The sequence below is a fragment of the Phoca vitulina genome, unplaced genomic scaffold (genome assembly GCF_004348235.1).
Source record: "Phoca vitulina isolate PV1807 unplaced genomic scaffold, GSC_HSeal_1.0 scaffold88, whole genome shotgun sequence".
NCBI lineage: Eukaryota > Metazoa > Chordata > Mammalia > Carnivora > Phocidae > Phoca > Phoca vitulina.
The window spans coordinates 679,030-706,418 of record NW_022589791.1 but is presented as its reverse complement, the minus strand read 5'-3'; the positions used below and the strand labels follow the sequence as shown (position 1 = coordinate 706,418).

Sequence of the window (27,389 nt, the reverse complement as noted above, 5' to 3'; positions counted from 1 at the left end):
CTCTTTTAATGTGACACTGTGGAGTTCTCACAATAATGCCATGTGGTAGGTACTATTATTATCCTATTCTAAATATGAGGAAATGAAAGTTTATGAAATTTTCTTGATCCCTTTGGTTTGCTGTAACACAACGCAATCGACTGGGTAGCTTATAAACAATAGAAATGTGTTTCTCACAGTTCTGGAGGCTGGCAAGTCCAAGATCAAGGTGCCCCAGATTTGGTGTCTGGTGACAGTCTGCTTCCTGGTTCATAGATGGCCATCTCTTTGCTGTGTCTTCACATGGTGGAAGGGAGGAGGGAGCCCCTTGGGGTCTTTTTTATAAGGGCACTAATCTCATTCAAGAGGGCTCTGCTCTCATGACCTAATCATCTCCCAGGGGACTTGTCTTCTAATACCATCACATTGGGGTGATATTTCAATTTTGGGGGGAATATAAACATTTAATCCATTGCAGAAGTTAAGTCAAGAATATAGGTTTTTTTTTTCAAGGCAAATCTGTCTTAATGGCAGAACTGGGATTTAAACTCAGATAGATTTAAGTTAAAGTCTCTTAATAAACTATATTGCTGCTTCATTTTTAGAAGCTGTGAGAATGTTGTAAATTATTTATGCTTATTTTTCTTTGTCCTTGTCCTTTCCCATGTGGGTAGCAGTAAAATCCCTAAAACATAATAGACCTGTTTGCTTTTGGGGGTGGGGTGGGATAGCAAGGAAAACAGCAGTCAGAAAGAGTGTGTCCTATTTCACAGTAGCTTGTGGGTGGAGGCGGTAGTGGTGGCTAATGGAGCTGGAGTTCATTGGACCTGCTTCAAAAAAATGAAGGGAAAGCCTGAGGAATGTCGTAAGTAACCTGCACTGAGCAGTGAAAAGTCCTTTGGAATTTCTTACTATTAGAGCAACATCCTCTTCACTGGTTTCCTCTTTCTAGACTCCTACCCCACACCACTCCTGAGTGAAGCACAAATTCAGCCTTGTGTTTCATCCTCAGACTTTTCCTTGGGCGGGGGTGGGGGTGGGGTAAGAGGGATAAATTCTGAGCTTCTTGGCATGAATCATCCATCTGTATTTGGAAACCTAAAATAATAGTTTTAATTTTTCTGTGGATCATAGACCCTTTTGAGTGTTTTGGTGAATGCTTTGGATTATTTTCCTAGAAAAATATATGCAAACAATTTATATACAGTTGCCAGGAGGACCTGATCTGCTGAGAGCCATCCATGCCTCCTAGGCATAGACCCAAGATATGCAACTTGCCACTTTTTAAGACTGTTCATTTCATCTTTTGTTACAAAAAGACCTTCCTTTACAACTCTAGTTACAGTGCTTGTTTCTTAAAATGTAAACTACAGACAGTTGATTGCTACTTATATATTGAAACCTGTCCAAGTTACGTGATATCAAAGTAACCTCTTTGCCATTTGTGGTAACATCCACCATCACCCTGATAAAACTTTAACAGCTCCCATTTCTTCAGTGATTATTGAATTCAGGTTGTTGTTGTTGGGTTTTTTGTTTTGTTTTGTTTTTTCCAAGGCAAATCTGATCCTTATACAATGAGGGGAGTGAAAGATGTATGTACAGATATTAGGTTATTTCAAATGGGACAGTTCAGGTACTTCTGGGTTGGATAATTCAGGTTTTTCTTGAATTACAAAAATGTTACAAAGAAACACTTAATGCCCTGGCTCCTTTCAGAATATCGTTCTAGGAATTAAAGTAATATGATCTGTAGAAAAAGTTCTGAGACATGATTTCAAATAGAATCCCTGCATATTCAACCAAAATCAAAAGGTTGATGGTTTGTTGGTTTTGATCATTTAACTTAGGCCTAAAAAGTGTTACTGGTGCTTATAACCACTTTATGGCCATGTCCCTTATTATTAATTCATCTCTGTAGAGATGTTGCAAACACTGTGGCCTGAATTGCAGTCAGAGTACCAGTTTCCTATGTAAAGGCTTTTTTCCCCGTTTTGGCTGTGTCGCTTGAGGAAAGTTACAGCCTCAAAGTTTTGTTTTTTAACTGTGCTTGTGGGTGGGTCTAAAGACAAAAGCATTATAAGGATCTCTGCTTTAACCCTGGAAAAGTTATTCCAAACCAGAGGAACTATTATTTTCAACTTGAAAAAGATGTATCAAGATCAGGTAGAAACACAGACCAAAATGGATCTCACAAACCAAATGCACGTAACTCATGGAGGCTCAAATGTAAAGGTACCTAGAATCTCCTCCTGCAAGTAAAAAGTGATTTTCCCCCCTTTTATAATAATAGTGTGCAAGGAGACTAGATGCTGTCTTTTTAGAAGCCAGAATTAATTTACATTTAAATAATCAACCCAGCCTCCTACTTCCTACAATAAGTACCTAGAAATTCTAGGTACATAATTGCAGACATTCTTTTAAAAATGCATAACTAAGCTTGTAAGAGAGTAAGGGAAATCCACTTATTTGAGAAACAGAGTAAAGTAAATACTCTACTGGGAACTGCTTAAGCTTATGATGCTGATGTTTGGAGAGGTTGCCCAGAGATGGGGGGGGAGGGGCGCTCTTCTGACATTTAGGCCAGGTAAAGGCGGGGAATTACTACCGAGACCCACACGTAAAATGGCTCCTTTTCTTTTTAAAATATTTTATTTATTTATTTGACAGAGAGAGAGACACAGCAAGAGAGGGAACATGAGCAGGGGGAGTGGGAGAGGGAGAAGCAGGCTTCCCGCAGAGCAGGGAGCCCGATGCAGGGCTCGATGCAGGGCTTGATCCTAGGACCCCAGGATCATTACCTGAGCCGAAGGCAGATGCTTAACGACTGAGCCACCCAGGCACCCCTAAATGACTCCTTTTCTAGGGTTACTCTGTTAGTGAGTGGGAAGTTGGGAAAAATACCAACTACCTTTCTAGAGAGATGCCAGGAATTTGGGTTATCTTTTCTTGGGATTAGGTAGAAACTGAAGAAAGTCTAGTTTCAGAATTTGTAACCGTGAACTGGTTGGTCCCTGGTGTGGCGTTTGAGGGGTTTTTTAAGACAATTTTTTATTTGTAAGTGACATGTAGTTGACATGCATATATTAGTTTCAGGCATACATCATAGTGATTTGATTATTATGTACATTACACAGTACTCACTGTGATAGGCGGAGTCACCATCTGTTCTGTACAATGTTATTACAATATTATTGACTGTATCCTGTATACTGTACTTCCCATCCCCAAACTTACTTATTTCATAACTGGAAGGTTGTACCTCAAATGCCCTTCACCTATTTTGCCACCCCCCCCCCCCTCCCTCCTCTCTGGCAACCACCAGTTTCTCTGTGTTTTTGAGTCTGTTTCTGTTTGTTCGCTTATTTTGTTTTTTAGATTCCAGATACAAGTGAAATCCTATGGTATTTGTCTTTCTCTGACTGACTGACTTCACTTAGCATAGTACCCTCAAGGTCTATCAATTTTGTCATGAACGGCAAGATTTTATTCTTTTTTTTAATGGCTGAGTGATATTATAGCATGTGTGTGTGTATGGGTACACACCACATTTTCTTTATCCATGCATCAATCTATGGACCCGTAGGTTGCTTTCATATTTTGGCTATTGTAAATAATGCTGCAATAAAATTAGGGGTACATATGTCTTTTCCAGATTAGTGTTTTCATTTTTCTTCAGGTAAAACCCAGAAGTGGAATTACTGGATCATACAGTAGTTCTATTTAAACATTTTTAAGAAACTTCCACACTGTTTTCCATAGTGGCTGCACCAAGGTACATTCCCACCAAACAGTGCACGGGGGTCCGCTTTTCTCCACATCCTTGCCAACACTTGTTTCTTGTCTTTTTGATGATAGCCGTTCTGACAGGTGTGAGGTGATACCTCATTGTGGCTTTGATTTGCATCTCCCTGGTGATTAGTGATGTTGAGCATCTTTTCATGTGTCCATTGGCCATCTGGATGTTTTCTTCAAAAAAAAAAAAATGCCTATATAGGTCCCCTGTCCATTTTTAAATTAGATTGGTTTTTGTTGTGTTGAGTTGTATGAGTTCTTTAAATATTTTGGGTTTTAACCCCTTATTGGATGTATCATCTGCAAATAATTTCTCTAATGCAGGAAGTTGCCTTTTCATTTAGTTGGTGGTTTCCTTTGCTGTGTAGAACGTTTTTAGTTTGCTATAGTTCCACTTGTTTATTTTTGCTTTTGTTTCCTTTGCTTAAGAAGACATACCCAGAAAAATGGTGCTAAGGCTGATGTCCAAGAATTTACTGCGTTTTTAAAAAAAATTTTTAAATTTAAATTTAAATTTTTTTTAAAAGATTTTATTTATTCATTTGAGACATAGAGATAGAGAGAGAGAGCATGAGCAGGGGGACAGGCAGAGGGAGAGGGAGAAGCAGGCTCCCAGCTGAGCAGGGAGCCCAATGTGGGACTTGATCCCAGGACCCTGGGATCATGACCTGAGCGGAAGGCACACGCTTAACCTTCTGAGCCACCCAGGCACCCCTGCCTTTATTTTCTTATAGGAGTTTTATGGTTTCATTTGTTATATAAAGTGGTCTTTAATCCACTGAGTTAATTTTTGTGTATGGTGTAGGGAAGTGGTCCAGTTTCTTTCGCACGTGGCTGTCCACTATTTATTTATTTAAAAATGTAATTAATTTGGGACACCTGGGTGGCTCAGTCCGTTGAGTGTCTGCCTTCGGCTCAGGTCATGATCCCGGGGTCCTGGGATCGAGTCCCGCATCGGGCTCCTTGCTCGGCGGGAGCCTGCTTCTCCCTCTGCCGGCTGCTCCCCCTGCTTGTGTGTGCTCTCTCTCTCTTTCTCTCTCTGATAAATAAAATCTTTAAAAAAATAAAAAAAAAAATAAAAATAATAAACATGTAATTAATTTATTATTCTCTTTTCCCCATTGTATATTCTAGCCTCCTTTGCTATTGATTAGTTGACCATATATGCATAGGTTTATTTCTGGGCTGTTACATTGATCTTTGTGTCCATTTTTTGTGCCAGTACCATATTGTTTTGATTACTATAGCTTTGTAGTATAGTATGAAATCTGGAATTGTGATACCTCCAGCTTAGTTCTTTCTCAAGATGGCTTTGGCTATTCTGGATCTTTCATAGTTCCATACAAACTTTAGGATTATTCTAGTTCTATGAAAAATACTATTGGTATTTTGATAGGGATTGCATTAAATGTGTAGATTGCTTTGGGTAGTATGGACATTTTAACAATATTAATTCTTTCAATCCATGAACATGAGCTGTGTTTCCATTTACTTGTATCTTCTTCAGTTTCTTTCATCAGTGTCTTATAGTTTTCGGAATATAGGTCTTTTACCTCCTTGGTTAAATTTATTCCTAGGTATTTTATTTTTTTGGTGCACTTATAAATGGGATTGTTTTCTTAATTTCTCTGACAGTTTATTATTAATATATAAAAACACAACAGATTTCTGAATATATAATTTTGTGCCCTGCAACTTTACTGAATTCATTTATTCTAATAGTTTTTTTAAAGTTTATTTATTTAGGTAATCTCTGTACACAATGTGGGGTTTGAACTCATGACCATGAGATCAAGAGTCGCACCCTCCTCCTCCTGAGCCAGCCAGGTGCCCCTATTCTAATAGTTTTTTTGTTTTGTTTTTGGTGGAGCCTTTAGGGTTTTCTATATATAGCATTATGTCTTCCACAAATAGTGACAGTTTTACTTTTTCCCTTACCAATTTGGGTGCCTTTTATTTTTCTTTCTTGTCTGATTGCTGTGGCTAGGACTTCCAGCACTATGTTGAATAAAAGTGGCAAGAGTGTGGGCATCCATGTCTTGTTCCTGATCTTAGAGGAAAAGCTTTTATTTTTTACCCTTGAGTATGATGTTAGCTGTGGGTTTATCACACATGGCCTTTATTATTTTGAGTTGAGTTCTTTCTGTATCCACTTTGTTGAGAGTTTTTATGACTAATGCATGTTGAGTTTGTCAAATGCTTTTTTCACATCTATTGAGATGATCATATGATTTTTACCCTTTGTTTTTAATGTGGTATGTCATGTTGAATTGAGGATATTGAGCCATCCTTTGATCCCGGAATAAGTCCCATTTGATCATGATGAATGATCCCATTAATATATTGTTACATTTGGTTTGCTGATATTTTGTTGAACATTTTTGCATCTCTATTCATCAGGAATATTGGCATGTAATTTTCCTTTCTTGTAGTGTCTTTGTCTGGTTTTGGTATCAGGATAATGTCCTTGTAGAATTAATTTGGAAGCATTCCTTTCTCTTCAGTTTTTTGGAACATTTTGGGAAGGGTAGGTATTAACTCTTGTTTAAGTGTTTAGTAGAACCCACAACTCCATGGTCAATTAATCTTTGACAAAGCAGGAAAGAATATCCAATGGAAAAAAAACAATCTCTTCAAAAAATGGGGTTGGGAAAACTGGACAGCCATATGCAAAAGAATGAAACTGGACCACTTTCTTTCACCATACGCAAAAATAAATTCAAAATGGGTGAAAGACCTAAATGTGAGACAGGAAACCATCAAAATCCTAGAGGAGAACATAGGCAGCAATCTCTTTGACACTGGCCGTAGCAACTTCTTACTAGACACGTCTTCAGAGGCAAGGGAAACAAAAGCAAAAATGAACTATTGAGACTTCATTAAGATAAAAAGTTTGTGGGGCGCCTGGGTGGCTCAGTCATTAAGCATCTCCTTCGGCTCAGGTCATGATCCCAGAGTCCTGGAATCGAGCCCCGCATCGGGCTCCCTGCTCAGTGGGAAGCCTGCTGCTTCCTCTCCCACTCCCCCTGCTTGTGTTCCCTCTCTTGCTGTGTCTCTCTCTGTCAAATAAATAAATTAAAAAAAAAAAAAAGATAAAAAGTTTGTGAAAGAAACAACAAAACTAAAAGGCAACCTATGGAATGGGAGAAGGTATTTGCAAATGACATATCTGATAAAGGGCTAGTGTCCAAATCTATAAAGAACTTATCAAACTCAACACCCAAAAAACAATCCAGCTAAGAAATGGGCAGAAGACATGAATAGACATTTTTCCAGAGAAGACATTCAGATGGCTAACAGACACATGAAAAGATGCTCAACATCACTCATCAGGGAAATGCAAATCAAAACTTTGATGAGATACCACCTCACACCTGTCAGAATGGCTAAAATTAACACAGGAAACAATAGATGTTGGCAGAGAAAGGGGAACCCTCTTGCACTGTAGGTGGGAATTGCAAACTGGTGCAGCCACTCTGGAAAACAGTATGGAGGTTCGTCAAAAAGTTGAAAATAGAGCTACCGTAGGACCCAGCAATTGCACGACTAGGTATTTACTCAAAGGATACAAACATACGTAATTTAAGGGGCACATGCACCCCCATGTTTATACAGCATTATCAACAATAGTCAAATTATTTGGAAAGAGCCCAAATGTCCAATGACTGATGAGTGGATAAAGAAGATGTGGTATATGTATATGTATATTCAGTGGAATATCAGCCATCCAAAAGAATGAAATCTTGCCATTTGCAACAATGTGGATGGAACTAGAGAGTATTATGCTAAGTGAAATAAGTCAGAAAAAGACAAATACCATATGATTTCACTCATATTTAAGAAACAAAACAGAGGAACATAGGGGAACAAAAAAGGGGAGGCAAACCATAGGAGACTCTTAAAACTGTAGAGAACAAACTGAGGGTTTCTGGAAGGGAGGTGGGGGGGGGATGGGTATTAAGGGAGGGCACTGATTCTGATGAGTACCAGGTGTTGTATGTAAGTGATAAATCACTAAATCCTACTCCTGAAACCAGTATTACACTATATGTTAACTAAGTAGAATTTAAATAAAAACTTGAAACTAAATAATTTGTAGAATTCACCTATGAAGTCATTTGGTCCTGGATTTTGGTTCTTGTCTATTAATATTATTATTATTAGTTATTATTACTGATTCAATTTCATTACTAGTAATTTGTTTCTTCAGATCTTCTATTTCTTCCTAATTCAGTCTTGAAAGGTTCTATGTGTCTAGTGATTTATCCATTTTTTCAAGGTTGTCCAATTTGTTGCATAATTTTTCATAATAATTTCTTACAATTTTTTGTATTTCTGTAGTGTCAGTTGTAGCTTCTTTTCATTTATTTCATTCAAGTCCTTTCTCTTTTTTTCCTTGATGAGTCTGACTAAAGATTTATCAGTTTTTTCAAAGAACATGCTTAGTTTCATCAATCTTTTCTATGTTCTTTAACTCTATTTCATTTATTTCTGCTCTGATCTTTATTATTTCCTTCCTTCTCCTGGCATTGGGCTTTGTTTGTTCTTTTTCTAGTCCTTTTAAGTGTAAGATTAGATTGTTTATTTGAGCTTTTTCTTGTTTCTTGAGGTAGGCTATAAACTTCCTTCTTAGAACTACTTTGCCAAAGATTTTGATCCATTGCATTTCCATTTTCATTTGTCTCCAGGTATTTTTTTTATTTCCTCCATAGCTGCTTTCTGGACCCATTGGTTGTTTAGCCTCCACATGTTTGTGGGTTGTTTTTTTTTTTCCAGTTTTTTCTTGTAGTGGATTTCTAGTTTCATAGCATTATGGTCAGAAAAGACACTTGATAGGATTTCAGTCTTCTTGAACTTCTTGAGACTTGTTTTGTGACTTAACATGTGATCAGTTTGGGAGAATGTTTCATGTGCAGTTGAAAAGAATGTGTATTTTACTGCTTTTGGATGGAATGTTCTGTATATATCTGTTAAATCCATGTGGTCTAATGTGTCATTCAGGGCCACTGTTTCTTTATGGGTTTTCTGTCTGAGTGATTTATCCACTGATATAATTGGGGTATTAAAGTCCTCTAGTATAATGGTATTACTGTCAATTTCTCCCTTTATGTCTCAATATTTGCTTTATATATTTATGTGCTCCTGTCTTAGGTACATAAATATTTAAATTGTTATATCCTCTTGTTGGATTGATCCCTTTATCGTTACATATGCTTTTGTCTCTTTTACAGTCTGTGTCTTAAAGTCTATTTTGTCTGATGTAAGTATGCTACCCCAGCTTTTTTTTCTTCCCATTTGCATAGAATATCTTTTTCTGTCTCTTACTTTCAGTCTGTATGTGTTTTTAGGTCTGAAATGAGTCTGTTGTAGGCAGCATATAGATGGGTGTGTGTGTGTGTGTGTGTGTGTTTAATCCAGTCACCATATGTGTTTTGATTGGAACATTTAGACCATTTATATTTCAAGTAATTATTGATAGGTATGTACTTATTGCCATTTCGTTGTTTTCTGGTTGTTTTTGTAGTTCTTTGTTCCTTCTTGTCTTGCCCTCTCTACCTGCATGGTCTGATGGCTTTCTCTACTGCTATGCTTGGATCCCATTCTCTTTATTTTTTTGTGTGTATCTGTAATAGGTTTTTGGTTTGTGGATACCATAAGGTTCAGCTGTAAAATGCTATGTATGTAGCAGTCTCTGTTAAGTTGATGATCACTTAAGTTTGAACACAATGTAGCTCCCACTCCATCTTTTATATTTTTGATGTCATAGTTTAATTTTTTTATTTTTTATATATTTATATTATTTTTATGTTTATTTTATCTCTTAACTAATATCTGTAGATACAGTTGATCTTACTACTTTTGTCTTTTAACCTTGGTAATAGCTTTATAAGTGATTTTCTGCTTTTAGTATGTTTGCCTTTCCCAGTGAAATTTTTTTACTTTCATAATTTTCTTCTAGTTATGATTGTTTCATTTCCATTTTAAGAAGCTTTTAATATTTCTTGTAAGGCTTGTTTAGTGGTGATGAACTCCTTTAACTTTTGTTTGGGAAACAAACTCTCTTCAGTTTTGAATGATAAGCTTGCTGGGTAGGGTATTCTTGGTTGTAGGTTTTTTTCCTTTTAGCACTTTGACTATAGCCTGTAACTCTCTTCTGGCTTGCAAGATTTCTGCTGAGATCAGCTGATGGCCTAATGGCATTTCCCTTGTATGTAACTATTTGCTTTTCTCTTGCTGCTTTTAAGAATCTCTCTTCATCTTTGGTATGAACATCCCTTGGTTCATCTTGTTCGGGGCTTCTGAGCTTCATGGACCTAGATGTCTGTTTCCTCCCCTAGCTTAGGGATATTTTCAGCTATTATTTCTTCAAATAAGTTTTCTGCCCCTTTCTCTTTGTCTTCTCCTTCTATGACTCCTAGAATGTTATTGCTTGAGTTTGTCACAGAGGTCCCTTAACCAGTCTTCATTTTTTAAAATTCTTTTTTCTCTTTTACTCTTCGGTTTGGGTGCTTTCTGTTTCCCCATATTCCAGATCACTGATCTGTGCTTCTGCATTTTCTCGTCTGCTCTTGATTCCCTGTAGTGTACTTTTCATTTTGGTTATTGTATTCCTCAGCTTTTTTAACATTTTCTGTTTTTTGTTGAACTTCTCACTGAGTTCATCCACCTTTCTCTCAAGTCTGGTGCATATCTTAATGACCATTACTTTGAGCTGCTTATTAAGTAGATTCCTTTTCTCTGTTTCTTTTAGCTCTCTTTCTCAAGTTTTATCTTTTCTTTTGTTTGGATCATGTTCCTTTGTCTCCTCATTTTGTCTGAATCTCTGTTTCTATGTGTGAGGTATGTCAGCTGTGTCTCCTAGTCTTGAAGGTAATGGCCTTATGTAGAAGGCATCCTGTGGGTCCAGAAGCACAGTTCCCTTTGGTCACCAGTACCGGGCACTCGCGGCGGGGGGGTCCCTGTGTGGGCAGCATGTGCCCCCTCCCCCCCCGTAGTGACTGGGCTGTGGCTGCTGTAGTCATACTGGTGGGCAGGGTTAGCTTCCAGCATAGCTGGCTGAGAGTCCTGGCTGCAATTGTTTTGGGCACACAGGTTCACATGGCTGGCCCCCATTTCTCTGGGACAGGAGTTGCTTCAGAGGGGTGCTGGCCCCCACTGAGGCTGCCCACCGGGTATCTCAGATCTGGAGCTGCTTTAGAGGGGCACTTGCTAGGGTGGGCAGGTCGGGTGGGTTGGGTTCACGGGGAACACCAAGGCAGGGCATGTAGTGCTGGCAAGGTAGATGGAGACTGTCAGAACTGGCTCACTCAAGCGTCTGGCCTGCTGGCTGGAAGAAGGCAAGAGAAATGGCTCCCGCCAGCACTGCTGTTTTGGAGAAAATGCGTAGAAGTCCCTGCTCCTTTAGCACACGCCATAAAATAAGTCAATAAATTTCCTTCATGTATAACCCAGGTGCTTTTCAAACTCCTGCCTCTTGGCTGGGTCTCAGACTAAGCAGTATAGTGCATTGGCCCTTTAAGAGTGGAATCTTGGTTTCCCATAGCCCTCTGACTCACCTGGAGTTAAGTCTGGATTTTCAGTGCTCCCACAATTAAGCACTGCTGGTTTTCAAACCAGGTGTCAAGGGGGGGGGCTCATATTCCCAGTGCAGGCCCCCCACTGCAGGGTCTGATTCCCTCTTTTCTCAAAGAGAGGGTCTTCAAGCTTGTAATATCCCTCCTGCTGGTAAGTCATGGGGCTGGGGGTTTGGTTCCCAACCATGTCTCTTCCCCTTACCCTTCTTGATGTGGCTTCCCCTTTAATTGTTGAGCTGTGGAAGATCTGTTTAGCCAATCTTTAGGTGGTTTTCAGAGTGAGTTGCATCATATGTAGTTGTAGCATTGATGTGTCTGAGAGAGGTGAGAGCAGGATCTTCTTTCTGCACCGTTTCCCCAAGATCTCCCCTACAGTTGGAGTTTTTATCCACAAAGTCCAGGAATCTCAAACTGTGAAACTAGCATAGTGACTGGTGATATGGCAAACTTATCCATCAGAAGCAAATAAGTATTTTGGAAAAGATATGCCATCAGCCTAGGACTCTTTCATATAACTCCACTGAAGATTTACTAACAACTCCAGATTACAAGACATTTGAGAATACAGTCTACACTCAGGTACTGCACACAGCAAGGCTGAAAGCCAAGCACTCTGTGTGATACAACAGTCTTACAGCCTATAAAATAAGGATGCTTAAATGATACTAGCCATAAAAGAAGGCTTTAATTATAAGTTGAAAAACAGTGGGTGCCAGGAAAAAGCGGGTTTGTAAAAAGCTATATTTGAATTATAGAAGTAAGATGTATAGTCATTAAAAAAAAACACTCAAAAAATCTCTGAATAGTTCTTTAGAGATTAGATACAGTTTAAGAGAGCAAAGTGAATTGGAAAATAGATTTAGGAAACTTCCCAGAATGCAGAGAGATAATGTGGTTAAGATATCCCAACTTTGTTTTTCATGGAATACATATAGCTGGCAAGTTTATCCCAAAAGCCTTGTGTAATAATAAAGGGCTAAGAAGTTCTTCCTTGCTCTAAACGTCAAGAGTGTAGATAAAAATATAGTAACAGGTTTGGGCTCAGAGAGACAAATCAAAGAACAGAATAGAGAGCCCAGGTATAGATACTCGTGTGTGGAAGTTTGATAAATAAGTAATATTACACATCAGTGGGAAAAGATTAATTGGTGCTGTCCTTCTGGAAAAAGATTAAGTTAGAGCTCTTGTACGTGCGAGTTAATACTTCAGTACACAGAGTAAAACTATGAAACTTTAGAGAAGTCACACCAGAATCTCTTTATTTGGATAGGGAATGTTTTCTTAAGAAACAAAATGCGCAACCATATAGAAAAAGCTGGATATATTTTGCCAAGTTAAAATAACTTCTGTTTGCCCAGGGCCACTGTGTTATTTAAGGTAGGATGGACAATTGACAAGTAGTCCAAAAAAATGTAATAGCTTAGGTACAATAGAAGTTTATTTCCTGCTCCATGATCATTTAGAGGGAAATGTCAGATTGATGCATCATCGCTCTCTTCCATAAGGTGTTTTGGGGACCCAGGTCCTTCCATCTGGTGACTTTGCTGTCTCTTAAGGCCATGGTATAGTCTGCATGCAGCTGGTGGAGGGGGAGAGTAGGGAAGAAGCATGCCAATTTCTTAAAAGCCTCAGCTTGGCAGTGACACTTAGAACTTACATATCATGTTTGACAGCTGATCTCCTGTGTTAACGGAGCTACAGGGAGAGGGGGAGGAGGGTAGACATGAGAGGAAATGTAGCTCTTCACTAGGCAGCTGCTTTGTAGCTAGGGTTCAGTTGCTGTGGACGAGGAGGATTGATGGGAGCGGATGTCTCTGTCTCTGAAACTATCGTGAAAACAGAAGTCAGAGATTGGAGAAGATATAAATGAAAACCGCAGGGAGATCCCATTTCCTGTCCATCTGATTAGCAAGATGTCTGATAACACCACGTGTTGGCAAGGTCTGGGGACTCAGGAAACACTCGAACCCTGTTAGGTATCTACCACAGTACAGGGAGGAGTGGGGGGGAGGATATTCGATCGCAAAGAGCAGAAACAACCACCGTGTTTCTCAGTTAAAAAAAAAAAAAAAGATATGTCAACTTCTCTATGACAGAATATTACTCACCTGTTAAAATGAATGAACTGTATCTACATGTATCGAGCTAGGTGTCTCAATATGGTATTGAATGAAAAATCCAGGTGTCGAGGGAACAGTGCCATTTATGTACATTCAAAAATAGCTTGTGTTGTTTATCAATGTATATATGTTTAAAAAAATGAAAATTGCATATGGGAATCTATTTGGCAGTTTCAACATAATGTTTTTTTCTTGGCAGAGAGGAAGGAGGATGGGTCTTTAGCCTTATCTCTGATGAATTATTTTATAAGATATTTGAAGCAAATATAACAGGCTAATATCTCTTTAATTTTGGTGTGGGTTGCAACTTATCATATTTTCTTTATTTTTTTAAAAAAATGTTTAAAGTGTTTAAAATGGGACATTAATAATTAAAACATTTCAAAATTTTTAGAAGTTATAAAGAATGGGAAGATGTGATGTATATACACAATGGAGTGTATTACTCAGCCATAAAAAAAGGATGAAATCTTGCCATTCGCAATGACCTGGTTGGAGCTAGAGAACATTATGCTAAGTGAAATAAGTCAGTCAAAGAAAGACAAATACCATATGATCTTACTCACATGTGGAATTTAAGAAACAAAACAAATGAGCAAAGGAAAAAAAGAAAAAGAGGCAAACGAAGAAACAGACTCTTAACTACAGAGAACAATTTGATGGTGACCAGAGGGGAGGGGGGTGGGGGGGATGGGTGAAATAGGTGGTGGGAATTAAGGAGGGCACTTGTTGTGATGAGCACCAGATGATGTATCGAAGTGTTGAATCACTATATTGTACACCTGAAACTAATATTATACTTTCGGTTAACTGGACTTTGAATCAAAACTTAAAAAAACACATGAAAACAACTTTTGGCATTTCTTATCATTAGAATAGATAAGCACTGAATAGAAAGCAAAGATGAAAAGAGGGAGAGAGAAGTCCATTATTTCTTTTCTGATTTTATGGTTGACTAGATAGCTAGTCCTTAGTGCACAGGGGGTCTGTGTGTCCTTGTTCTGTACTAAGTACTCTTAAGTGAGTGCTAAAGTAATGGCAAAAATTAAATTGACAGAAACCTTAGCTGCCCAGCTAATGAGCAGTGAATGAAAGAGAGACAAATACTATTTTTAACTTGCTTGATTGAATAGGTTGGCTGAAGTTTTCCCTTTCTATGATGTATGTCCTCATCTCTTTCCAAGGCTATTGACCTTTCTAAATAGGTTCGAATGACTTATACTCTTGCCATATTTTGTTTCCATACTGAGTACCTTTCTCCTGGAATGGGTGCTTTAGTCAGTTTGATGAATGAATAAAACTCCAATTAGGGTAGTTTGCCCTTTCTTTTGTTTTCCACTAATTTGATGCACATGACTGAAATGTTACATGGGTCTGGGTTACATGAAGAAAGAATGAACTAAGATGAAAACAGAAAAAATATTAGAAAACAAAAATAGTAAAACTAAGAAATCTAAAAGGTGGTTCCTTGAAAATACAGTAAAATCAATGTTTGTTAACGACTGAAGGGATGAAGGGTAGAAATAGAGAAAGCAAGATGCACCGAATAAGAAATGGTGATAAAGAAACATGTAGTAGAGGAAATTCAAAGACTCATAAGAGACTATTCTGCTTAAGTAGATTCAGAGAATTTTTTAAGGCCGGAAAAAATAATTTTCCAGGAGATGATATTTGCTGCACCTGACAATGGAAGAGATAGAAAAACCTAAATGGAGAAATTGCCATAAACTACCCAGAAGAAATAAAGTTGGGGGATAAAATGTATCAGATCCAGTTGGTTTCTCATGGGAATGCCATAAAATGTTTAAAGAAGAGATCACTCTAGTGGTATTGAGATGTTTTCAGAACATATAAAAAGAAAGCATCATAGGTTTAAAAAATAATGAAATGAGTGTAACACTGATAGCAAGATCCAATAAAGACAAGACCAAAAAAAAAGAAAAAAAAGCCAGCCTCAGTTAAGAGTACTGATGAGGAAAGTCTGAATAAAATATTACCAGGGGATTCCACAGCGCATTAAGAGACCAAAGTATCCTAGCCAAGTGAGGTCATTGTGGGAATGCCACAATGGGATGGGTAGTATTTGGAAATCCATAAATAAATTCTATAAATAGAATTCCCATATTACCTGGTCAGATAGGAAAAACAATATGGTGATATATGATGGAAAGCATTTTGTGAGATTGAACTTTTTTTTTTTTTTAAGCTCTTCACACGGGGCGCCTGAGTGGCTCAGTTAAGCCTTGGACTCTTGATTCCAGCTCAGATCATGATCTCAGAGTCATGAGATTGAGTCCTGCTTGGGGCTCTGCGCTCAGTGGGGAGTCGGCTTAAGAATCTCTCCCTCTGCCCCTCCCCTTGCTCATGTTCATGCATGCTCTCTCAAATAAATAAATCTTTAACCAAAAAAATAAAAACAACCCTCTTCATACATTTAGAATGCATGGGTACCAATTTCACATGATAATATGATCTATGGCAATGTATAGCCAGAATTTATCTTATTAAAGGGAGAGAACAAAACAAGAACATCAACTCTCATCAGTTCTATTAATTTTATTTTTTCGGAGCTATTAGCCAAGAAAATTAGCCAAGAGAGATTAGTGGGATAAAATTGGAAAGAAGGGCATACGGTTAACACTGTTGCCTCTGCTGTGTTGTTTTGTTGGTTTTCCAGTTTTACATTTCCTCTTTCCTAATAAAGAGGGTTTTTTCTTTTTTTTTTTGAGAAAGATCATTATTTTTAAAAGAGGATCCCAGCCATTAGAATACTTCCATTTTTTTTTAAATCCCTGCACAACATAGTAGGTCATTCCCAGCTCCTCTTGGCTGCCATTGTGTCCCATGGATCTTCTTTTAAAACTCAGAATTCTCCTCTCCATGTTCTAAATAAATGAGGTAGATGGTGTGTGTGTATGTGTGTGTGCGCATGGGTGCACGCGTGCACATGGTGCCAGTTCTGGTTTGGCTACTATCAACATAGAGAATCAGACTACTGAGCAGTTATTTTCATTGCTTTTTAATATTCATCATAGAAGGCAGGAAAAGGGTTTTTACAGCTTTGGTTTATTTAATACCATGATTGGGTTCTTCTGTTTCCCTCTACACATCACTGAGAAGTTTCAAAGAATTGCATTGAGATTAGTCAAGCTCTATATACTCTCGTTATTCAAGTTCCCTTTCAAACAGTTTCTGTGATATGTGAACACAAAATAAATTATTGGCACCAGATTCAGAATTTTTTTACAAAAATCAAAACACTTATTTTCAAGATATGTGTAGATGAAGGTAATTATAGCTTTCCTATGAGAATTGGTTACATATAGAGGCGCCGCAGTTGATTGAACATCCAACTCGTGGTTTTGGCTCACGATCTCTGAGGGTCGTGAGATTGAGCCCAGCTCTGTGTTCAGCTCGGAGTCTGCTTGTGTTTCTCTCCCCCCTCCTTCTCCCCCTCCCTCCCGTGCGTGCGCGCGTGTGCACGCGCGCACACACACACACACACACACACTCTCTCTCTCTCTAAAATAAATCTTTAAAAAAAACTTAAAAAAAAGAATTGGTTACATATAGAAATTTTTATTTTAACTGACTTTTTCTGATATAAGTGTAATTATAGAATACAAACCCTTATGGACATGTTATTTAGTGGACCGTAAATGTCTCTGTTTTCAAATGTCCTTTTTTCTTAATAGTGTATTTTAAATATTTTGGCATGCCATTTTTTTAGGAGCTTGCTTTTGAATAATTGCCTATTTTGCTATCGTATGAAGCTAATTTAACCAGAGTCTCTCCTTCTCTCAGTCTTCTTTACTTCTGTCTCCTTTCTTTCTGCAACTCCTTCCACTTTGCTCTCCTTTTGTTGTTCGGGGGAGAAAAATGAAGTATGCTTTTATTACACGGTTAAGTCTGCAAAGGGAAATGTTTAGTTAAATGAGATTTTGCAGGTTTGGCAATACATGATATTTAGTAATTAGATGCTGTGTCTTTGGTTACGTATTTGTCTGTTGGGTTCTAAAGGGTGACCACTCAGGGAAATTGGCCAAGCTATATCAGAGTGAATTTTTCTGGTGTGTAAAGGCAAGTTACAGAGCATTTGATAAAAAGCTTTGCCGTGTTATTCGATATGAAAGCCACTAGCCTCATGTGGGCATTTAAATTTGAATTAATAAAAATTAAATAAAATTAAAAATTTTAGTTCCTTAAGTAAACTAACCACAGTTCAAGTGCGCAGTAGGCACATGTGGCTAGTGACTAACCATGTTGGACAAGCAGGTACAGAACATTTTCAACGTTACAAAGAGTTCTGTTGGACAACCTTGGGGTGAAGTTTATATGTGTTACCTGTTTATTATATTAAAATTTAAAAATCATTTTTGTTTTTAATTTTCTTCCTGGATATTATAAATGCTAATAAAAGTCAGTGATTTTGGAAACTATGAATAGCTCAAAATTACTTAGAGTAATTTTTGCTTTCCTACCAACTTAATATTTAAAATTACGTCCTGAAGTAAAACATGTATCAACATAGGGTTACCAGCATTTAGAAATTCTAGGAAAACATTTAAAAATTCCTTTTTTTTTTTTAAGATTTTACTTAGAGAGAGAGAGAGAGAGAGAGAGAAAGCACAGAAGGAGAGTGAGAGGGAGAAGCTGACTCCCTGCTCAGCAGAGAGCCCGACATGGGACTCAATCCTAGGACCCAGAGATCATGACCTGAGCCGAAGGCAGATGCTTAACCGACTGAAACACCCTGGTGGCCCTAAAAATTCTTGATATAATGCAAAGTCTCAAGGTGGGCAGGGTAGGGGGATGCTCTCAAATCACTTGGGTGAAGATATAAAGAAGATGATGTGGAAAGAGGGGCTCATTTTTTTTTTTTTGAAAGATAGAAGAAGCAAATTAAGCAGAGAAATAATGTATTTAGGGATATAATTTTAAGTTGTAATTACAATATGGTCTCGATATAAATTAATCTGGAAAAATTAAGAAATGCTGGAAAGAAAAAATACAGAGAGGGGTGGAGAGGAGCCATCCCTAATCCTGCAGTCATTGGAAATAGCCAGTATTACTTGTCACATATCCGCCCAGCCTCCTCTCTGTCCTGTACATCCAGCAGTGAGTGAGGTCGGTGAAGGAGGCAGCCGAGGTGTTAATCTGAGAGGCAGGCATAGGGAGTGAGGAAGAACTCTGACATTGAGCCAGATGGCCTGAGTTTTAAGTCTCAGCTCGACTGCTTCTATCTGTGGGACCATAGCAAGTTATTTATTTATCTCCTGTATATCTGCTTATCTATAAAATGGGATGATGGTGCCATCTGCCTCTTAATATTCTTGTGAGGGTTAAGGGATTAAAATACTAAACTCACTGAAGACTATATTACTGATAGTACCGATGACTATATATATATTTTTTTTCTGGTCACTATTATGTAGGGAATACAAACCCATGGTAAGTACCTAATAAGTATGAGCCTCTATATTTACTGTTGCAGGGAAGCAGACGTTGAAACAAGAAAGCTAGATGAGTTGTATGAGTGGCTAAGCTCAGGATTCTATGATAGTGTTTGTTGAGGTGACCTAATTTTTGATAAAGACTCAAGTAAAATTAATTTAGCTCTTAGGTTGGATGGTTTTGTTTTAAATTATACTTTTAATAGTTTCGCACATCAAATCTTGCTCCTTTTATAGCTTGTATTCTTAAAAGTTTGTTTATTACCCTACTGTGATTAATGTTTGAAGGTTCTAAGATTTTAAATAAAAATGTGGCCCTGATAATTCTGGTAATATCATAAGTGTCAAAATTCTTTCCCTGATACTTTGCATTGTGGGCCAGGTTGCCAGAAAGGTAATAGAATCCTGTCTTAGCAATAGCATCTGGCTAATCAAAATAAAATCTATCTTCCAGACTTTTTACAAGAGAGTTTGGTTAGCTTTGAGTCTAATTAAAGAGTCGATTACTTGATACCTATGAGTGTATTACTTGATACCTACTAAAAACTGGAAATTCTGAGGTGTCACTGTTTTTTATATAGAGTGGGGGGTAATTTCTTCAACTATAAATAAGAAGAGGTTCAAATAAGTTTTCAAGTGTAACATTTTAAGGGCACCTGTGTAAGAGCTGAAATGGATAGAACTTAAGAGCCAACAGTTTTGCATTTGTCAAAGCGTCTTGCATTTCTTAACGACAATACTAGATTTTTTAAGAAACTCGGTTTGTCTTATAATGCACTAAAATATATTCTTGCCTTTGTGGTTTTGGGCGGAATGATGGGAAAGGAAGGACCAAGTTATTATTTGATAATATAATTTTACTTGTTTTACAGTACAGAAAATTATGTCAGCAAAACAGTTATGAGTAATGTTTTTATGAGCAATCCCTTTGCTTCTTAGAAGTTTGAATTTGGGGGGGGAAAGGTTGACAATTTAGAAAAAAAAAAAAAAGCCTAAAAGGAACAGCATGCTGGGAAAAGCATTCCTGGAGCACGCCATGTTCCCGTGTTCTTAGTGGTGATCACATACCAACCTGTCAGGATGGGGCTGCTGGCTTATCACTTTGCTCTAATCATCATTTATGTGTTTAGCAGGAATATAAACTACAACCGATAAAGTATTGGAGCAATAAATTTTAGAAATGACAGATTTTATAAAACTAACATAATTATTCAGGGGAAAAACAAAGGTTTAGCTTTTATGTTCTATTTGATAATAACCCCCCCCCCCATTGACATCACATTAGAAACACTGGACCATAGATGAATTACACATGCACATTTGTCATCTGTAGGTTTATAGAAACATAGAATTTTTGTTTGAAGGTTTAGTGGATCAGTTTCTATATGCAGTGATAAAAATCTTCAAATATCTCACTGTTTGCTAGCAGGTGAACTTATATTCATTCACTTGTGTTTCTTCCAGATTCATGAAAAACTCCACTACTATGAGAAGCAGAACCCCGTGCCCATCCTCCACGGCGCAGCGGTCTTGGCCGATGATGTAAGTGTGCCTTTCTGAGCTCCCTGGGACACGGCTTCTTGGGACCCTGCGCCTTCGTGAGCCTGGCCCGGGGCAGAGCTCATCCTGCGCCAGACAGATGCATGCGATCCTAGGAGCGAAAACCAGGAGAAGCTGCAAATGTTTCCCAAAGTCCTGTCATCACGGAGCTTATGCGGATACTATACTGATTTTCATTCACTTTCCTGCTCTAAAAGTTTTGCCTGGACATAACCCCCTCGTTCTACCTTGGTAACTGCGTACCAGAACTTTTAGCCTCTAACTCTCCAGGGAGAGAGAGAAGCTGTCAACTAGTGGAGTTCTGAGAAAGTCACAGGCAGGAGGAATGCTTTGGAGAAATAAAGACAAATGAGATAGGTCTATCGCTGACAGTGCTAAAAAATGACGGATACTAGGATAGGAACGAGGCCTTATGAAATACATAAAAAGACAGGATTGTTTTTAAAATGGGTTATAAAGCATAGTAATGATTTATGGATATCAGACCTCTCCAAATTACCTTCATAACCAAAAAATAAATTTTAGCAGCAGTTGGCATTGATGGAGTAGTTAATTTCCTGTAGCTATAATTTTATTTTCAATCTGGGGGAGGGAACTACCTTGCTGTTAACTTTCAAACTTGGATGAATTGAAAGCACACCTGGATAAACTATAAAGGATGCTAAGCCAGACGAGAAATAGGTCTCGTGTGAAGGCGGGTTTTAGCGATATCCTGTAGCTTATCTGTTGCTTTTTAAATTTTTTGCTCGGTTATGATAAGACAAGCCATCGTTCAGTTTAGTAAAATATCGGGGCCATAGAATAAAAAAAAAAACAACTGACCATCTTCAGAAGTTGATTTTCTTATATATATGTTTTCTATTTTAATTTAGATAATAAAGTGCATGTAATAAATCTCCCAAGTGGTTTGCTATTTGTTTAGTCCTCAGTCTCCCTTCCAGTTTTATCCACAGAGATTAAATTATAGGGATGTTTCGGGTTATGTGTTTAATGAGGAAGCTTACTCCTCTGCCTTAATAGAACCAAACTTTTTGAAGTGAAGGTGAGCAAAGGTATAGAGAGAATTCTAGTAAGCTGCGGTTGGCACTTGAGAAAGTCTTAAAAATCACTTTAAAAACATTTACTATTGAGGGTTTGGGGAAATATTTGTTACTCTCCAATGTGATTGAGGCCCAATCATATTATGACAATATTGCTTTTTAAAAGAATTAGAGACTGTTAGGTAAATAGGGTAAAATGTAGCATTTTCTAATTCATCAGAACAATATATGTAAATTTAAAAAATATTGTTACAAAGTGCGTGGAGAATGCAGAGAGCCTTTTGTGACTTTTTTGAGTTAACAGTTATTTATAATGATTATTTTACCTTGAAAAACAAAAATTTTACCTTGAAAAAGTAAAATCACTTTTTGCAGTGTAACCAATGAATGTATCAGTTTTATCAGGTTTTATTTTTGTGTGTAATTTATATGATGTCCTTCTTTTAGAGAAAAATCTTTTTCCAGAGATAAGAACAATTATTTTTAGCTTGGTAGAAACAATAGGAGCAAAGAGAAATTTCATGCAGTGTTTTAAGAAGGGTTTTTAAATGAAAATATATGTACGTATTTTGAATTCTGTACTGTGTATTTCACAATTGTAATTTCTTTTTCTGCTTGGTCTTGCTTTTCTTCTTAGGAAATTATATGATCCTTACTATAGCCTAAAATGGAATAGAGTGTTGATAGGAAGATCTCTTTTGAAGAACATGAGGCGTGTTAAAAGTTCCAACCCTTTCTTTAGCTAGAACCAGCAAATGGGAATTCTTGATCGTTATAGTAGAATTATAGTCAGCATTTCTGTTCCCAGAGTACTTGTCAACCTATTGTAAGTCATTCTATGATTAATCTGGTTTATACTTAACGGATTTTTTTAGTCTGTGTAGGTAAACATAATAAAAGTTTCAGACCATTTGCTCTGTTAGAGACATTCTAGTTCTTTTTCCTCCAGCTCTAAACAGCAAGCTACTGTGGGTTTTTGGAAACCTTGTGAATTTCACCACCTCATTCAGAAACTTTTTTCTTTTTTTCTTTTTTTCTTTCTCTTTCTTTCTCTCTCTTTTTTTAAAATAGTGTCAAAGCCTGATCCAATCCTTTTTACAAGTGGTCCTTTGTTTGCATGTAAAAGGCCGTTCCTTAAGATGAAGCGCAGGGGTTTGCCCTTATTGCAATAAATCAGAGAAGGTGATCTGGCTGATGGGATTTTTTGAGTTATACTCAGCCAAGATCCTGGGCTGGGATCTGGGCTATCAAGGGCCTGAAAAGAGGAACAATGATTGATGGTCTGTTTTCTTTCATGCTGACTTCTTAATCAGTGGAAAGTGGCAAGATAGATTCTCAGTTGTCACACATGGAGCCACACCATGCTCTTACTAAATGTTCTGTCAATGTGCTGTCCCTTGCAGTTGGCTGAAGAGCTTCAGAACAAGCCATTAAACAGTGAGACCAGAGAGCTGTTGAAACTACTGTCAAAACCCAATGTGAAGGTGAGGACGTGTAATAAATATCTTCCAGAAGGGCCACTTTCTGAGACTTCAGATGAATTTTATTTTGAGCATCAATTTTCAAGTGAATGTATTTTCAAATAGTGTGCAGTATTTTCATAACCCAAATTCCATTAAGGAAAACAAGTTGAGCTTTTGATGATAATGTGACCAACTACAGAATACTGTAATTGGGAAGCTCAGGATTTAAGTCAGTGAATATAATGTCACTTCAAGGTCAGTTTCTTTTTAAACGAAGGTAAGAGTACAGAATACAGAACCTACTAGTGATTTTGTTTAGGCTCATTTTACTTGGCTAGTGAAAGGTATTCCAATATATTTGACAGCTATATCTATTTTTTATAGGATCATTTCAACTTTCCTCTTTCCCCTCCCTTTTTGTCTTCCCCATCTCCTCTCCCTCTACTGATTCATGTTTTAATATATATTACCATTTTACAGAGAAGAGCAGTTTCCCAGTGTAAAATACCAGTAGGCAGATTCCAATTCTCCTTGCCATTTTTTTATTGAAGAATAGTTGACATAACAATATTGTATTAGTTTCAGGTGTACAACATAGTGATCTGATATTTATATACATTACAAGATGGTCACCACAATTAGTCTAGTTACTATCTGTCACCGTACAAAGTTGTTACAATATTATTGACTATATTATCTCTGTGGTATATTACATTCCTGTGTCTTATTTATTTTATAACCGGAAGATTGTATCTCTTAATCTTCTTCACCTATTTCGCTCCTTCCCTTGCCATTTTTCTTCCAGGTATATCATTTATCTTTCCTTCAAAGGTGCTCGGTCAACAGAAGTCATTTAAAAAATTTCCTGTTAATTCTAAGGTCATTAATGCACTATATCCTATAACCTGTACATTTTGGACTTGATACTGCTGCAATTACATGTGAAGTATTATCCATGAGTCAGAATTACATGTAGATTATGTAATTAAAATGATCAGTTATCTTTTTTTTTTTAAAAGATTTATTTGAGAGAGTGCAAGTGGGAGGGAGGGGCAGAGGGAGAGGGAGAATCTCAAGCAGACTCCCTGCTGAGTGTGGAGTCCAACATGGGGCTCGATCTCACAACCCTGAGATCATGAGCTGAACTGAAACCAGGAGTTGGATGCTCAATTGACTGAGCCACCCAGGTGCCCCAAAATGATCAGTTATCTTATGATGATTTCTATGAAGCATATGTAGGCTGTCGGATGAATATTTCTGCCTAGGTGCAAAAATTGATTTCTGCCTTCCTTGAAAAATCTCCTTTGCTATAATAGTCTTAAATTGATGGTCAGAAAAGATAGTATTAAATAAAAGATGAGGTGAAAACATGTACAAGCTATAATTCCTAATCCTTAGAAGTAAAGTAAATGCTGTCAAGAATAAGTGGATTATAATTAGTAATTTAGAGTAATTGACTTCTACCGGTACAGAGGAGATTGGTTGAATTTTAGTTCTAAAAGAATAAGGATCAGCTTAGAGCAAAATAGTTCCTTGAAATTAAAGACAAAGTATGTAGAAAGGTTAAAGACAAATCTCAGAGTAAGAGATTCATAGGTAGAGAAAGTTCTGAAATGTCTTCATTTGGTCTCAGAGTAACATGTGAAGTTAATATGAACCAAAGAATGGTGAGGTTAGCTGTGAGCAACTTGTTAAACTCCTCGTTGAGAGTGCTATCTTGGTTTGAGTATTAGAAATTGAAGAAGAATGTTCCCGACAAAAAACAACAACATGATTTTGGTATTCTTTTCAAGAGTGTTTGGAATGGAATAGCTAATAAAGAAGAGATTATACTGGATGGAAACTGGTATTTGGCTCGAGAGGGAGGTTATGATTTTAGATGGTATTCAGCACCATTGGATACAACCTTATAATTAAATCCTGGCACTTTGTTACGGTGAAAATATGTTAGACGAATACTTTTTAAATTTTTTATGTTTATATAGCCATGTGATAAGAGAATGGGTGAGAAGTCAGCATGAAAGATGTATTTTCAGGAAGTGATGTGTGTGAAGTGGGTAGGATTGCAGACGCAAGATGTCTCAGTTGGCAATGGCCGTTTCTAGTTAGCCAGTCCTGGGCGGGGGGAAGAATCTTTCTTCCCTTTATGACCTAACATTTAACATTGCTTTCCTTGAAATCAATTACATTAACTACCATCAATTTGAATTTCACTTTTTTTAGGTAATTACTTTAAGAAGTCATTTAGTAAACGAAAATATTTGCTTTTCTTTTTTTTTTTTTTTAAAGCAGAAGCAAGGTACAGTAGAATATGACAGGAATACATGAATTATAAGTTGAACTGACAGTTTAAATATGAAAAGCATTACTCCAGGGTGTTAATTTGAATACTGTTTTTTAATTTTTAGTGGAGAAGGGAAGTAATTATTTGCTTGTTAAAGAGGGCTGTTTCATTTAAAATATTTAGTTCACAGTAGTGAAAAGAAACCTGCTTTTCACAGTAGTGAAAAGAAAACTGCACCTCCAAAGTAATAATGATTTTTGTGAACACACACAGATATATACAGCCAAATACATAGCCACTATGAGAAGGATGATACTTGTATCCTACAGACCTGCCGATTCCTTTTTGAAAAGTTTTAAAACTTTCTCTGGTTATTTGTGTCACTAGAGTCAGATCTTCGTTCGTTCTCGAGTGTCCAGTGCCTACTGTGTGCCAGGCCCTGTAGATACAACTTGCAGAAGATCCGTGAAGGTTAATGAAGCTGACAGGAGAAATACAGGGTAAAAGAACACATGAGATACTGTGGAGGGAGCGCCTGGGTGGCTCAGTTGGTTAAATGTCTGAATCTTGGTTTCAGCTCAGGTCATGATCTTGGGGTGGTGGGCATGGAGCCTGCTTGGGATTCTCTCTATTCCTCTCCCTCTGCCCCTCCCCTGGTTCACGCTTTCTCTCTCTCTCTCTAAAATAAATAGATAAAATCTTAAAAAAAAAACAAAAAACACCATGGAAATCAGAGGAGGGATGCTAAATCTAAATTTGGGGAGGGAGAAAGGAGTAGGGGAAGGGTTGAAGAAAACTTGCCAGAGGAAGTGGCATATAAATTGAGCCCTGAAGATTGAGTTTGAGGTAACCAGAAGAAGGAATAGGAGAGACGAGGTGGGGTGGGATGTGAAAATATATATATATATTTTAAGATGTATTTATTTTAGGGAGAGAGAGGGTGGGGGGAGGGGCAGGAGGGAGAGAATCTCAAGCAGACTCCCACTGAGCAGTGAGCTGAACTTGGGGCTTGATCTCACAACCCTGAGATTGTGACCTGAGCCAAAATCAAGAGTCAGATGCTTAACCGACTGAGACACCCAGGCGCCTCTGAAAATAGGTATTTTAAATAAGGTGAATAGTATGTGAATCCCCTTAAAGAGAATAACTTGTCCAGTTTGAGGATGAAAATAAGTTCAGTGTGGTTGAACAGTAGCTTGTGGAAGAGGAGGGGGCAGGAGTTCAGAGCTGGACAGGGGATCTTTTGAGTAGGGGGGCCATGTACATCCTGGTTTGCCCAAGAACAGTCTGGTTTGTGCCTGTAGTTTCAGCATGATTATTAATAGCCTCCTTTCCATTTCAGTTGTTTCCTTCTTTAGAGGATAAATTATAGGGCCACCCTTATTGTGAGCATATTACAAAGTTTGGATTTCATCCTAAGAGCAGTGGAAAGTCATTGAAAGGATTTAAATAGGCAAGTGACACAGTTGCTCTAGCATACAGATTCTTGGAATGGTGGGGTGGTGGTAGGGTAGGAGGAGTGGGTGCTGAGTGGAGGAAGGCCAGCTGGAAGCCTGTGGAAGTAATTCAGGTGAAACATGATTATGGCCTTAGTGAAGGCTGTGAGGGATGGATGGAGTGGGGGATGGGTGGAACTGGACAGAGCTTCAATACATGGTATTGGCACAAGTGGTTAATTATTGGGGAAAAAATAATATAACCAAATATAATGCATATTATGTGTAATATACAATGAATTCCAAATAAATGAAAGATTTGAGTATAAAAAATTGAACCATAATCATGGGATAGAGAAGAAACACTCAAAATCTCAGGAACAGATAAACAGACAGACACACATAGGAAAAGTAAAAGAAAATCCATGAATGTGGTTAGAAGGAATAATTTATTTATATAAACAGTCTACATTTGTCTTTAATAAAGTGATAATTTATTACTTTGACTTTTACTTTTTACAAAGGGACTTGATAAAGACTTTTGAAAGTAAACAGGAAATTTTTTTGATAATGCATAATTGTATTTGTAATTCAAACTATGGAGAAAGTAGAAGTTCCTATCTTCATTGCTCTGTGAAGATGAACATCATCCCATATGTTTAATGACTTTCTATTTTGTCTGTGA

The 27,389-nt window shown here is 37.5% G+C and overlaps 1 protein-coding gene across 7 annotated transcripts in view; it reads left to right on the top strand.

Annotated features, from left to right (window-relative positions):
* MPP7 (membrane palmitoylated protein 7) overlaps positions 1 to 27,389 on the top strand; it is a 299,054-nt gene that overhangs the window by 160,691 nt on the left and 110,974 nt on the right. For all 7 annotated transcript variants that reach the window (XM_032395850.1, XM_032395853.1, XM_032395851.1 and 4 more), the window contains exons 4-5: positions 20,386 to 20,463; positions 22,925 to 23,005. In XM_032395850.1, coding sequence (XP_032251741.1) covers positions 20,386 to 20,463; positions 22,925 to 23,005 — 159 coding nt within the window. The remainder of the gene's footprint in view (positions 1 to 20,385; positions 20,464 to 22,924; positions 23,006 to 27,389) is intronic.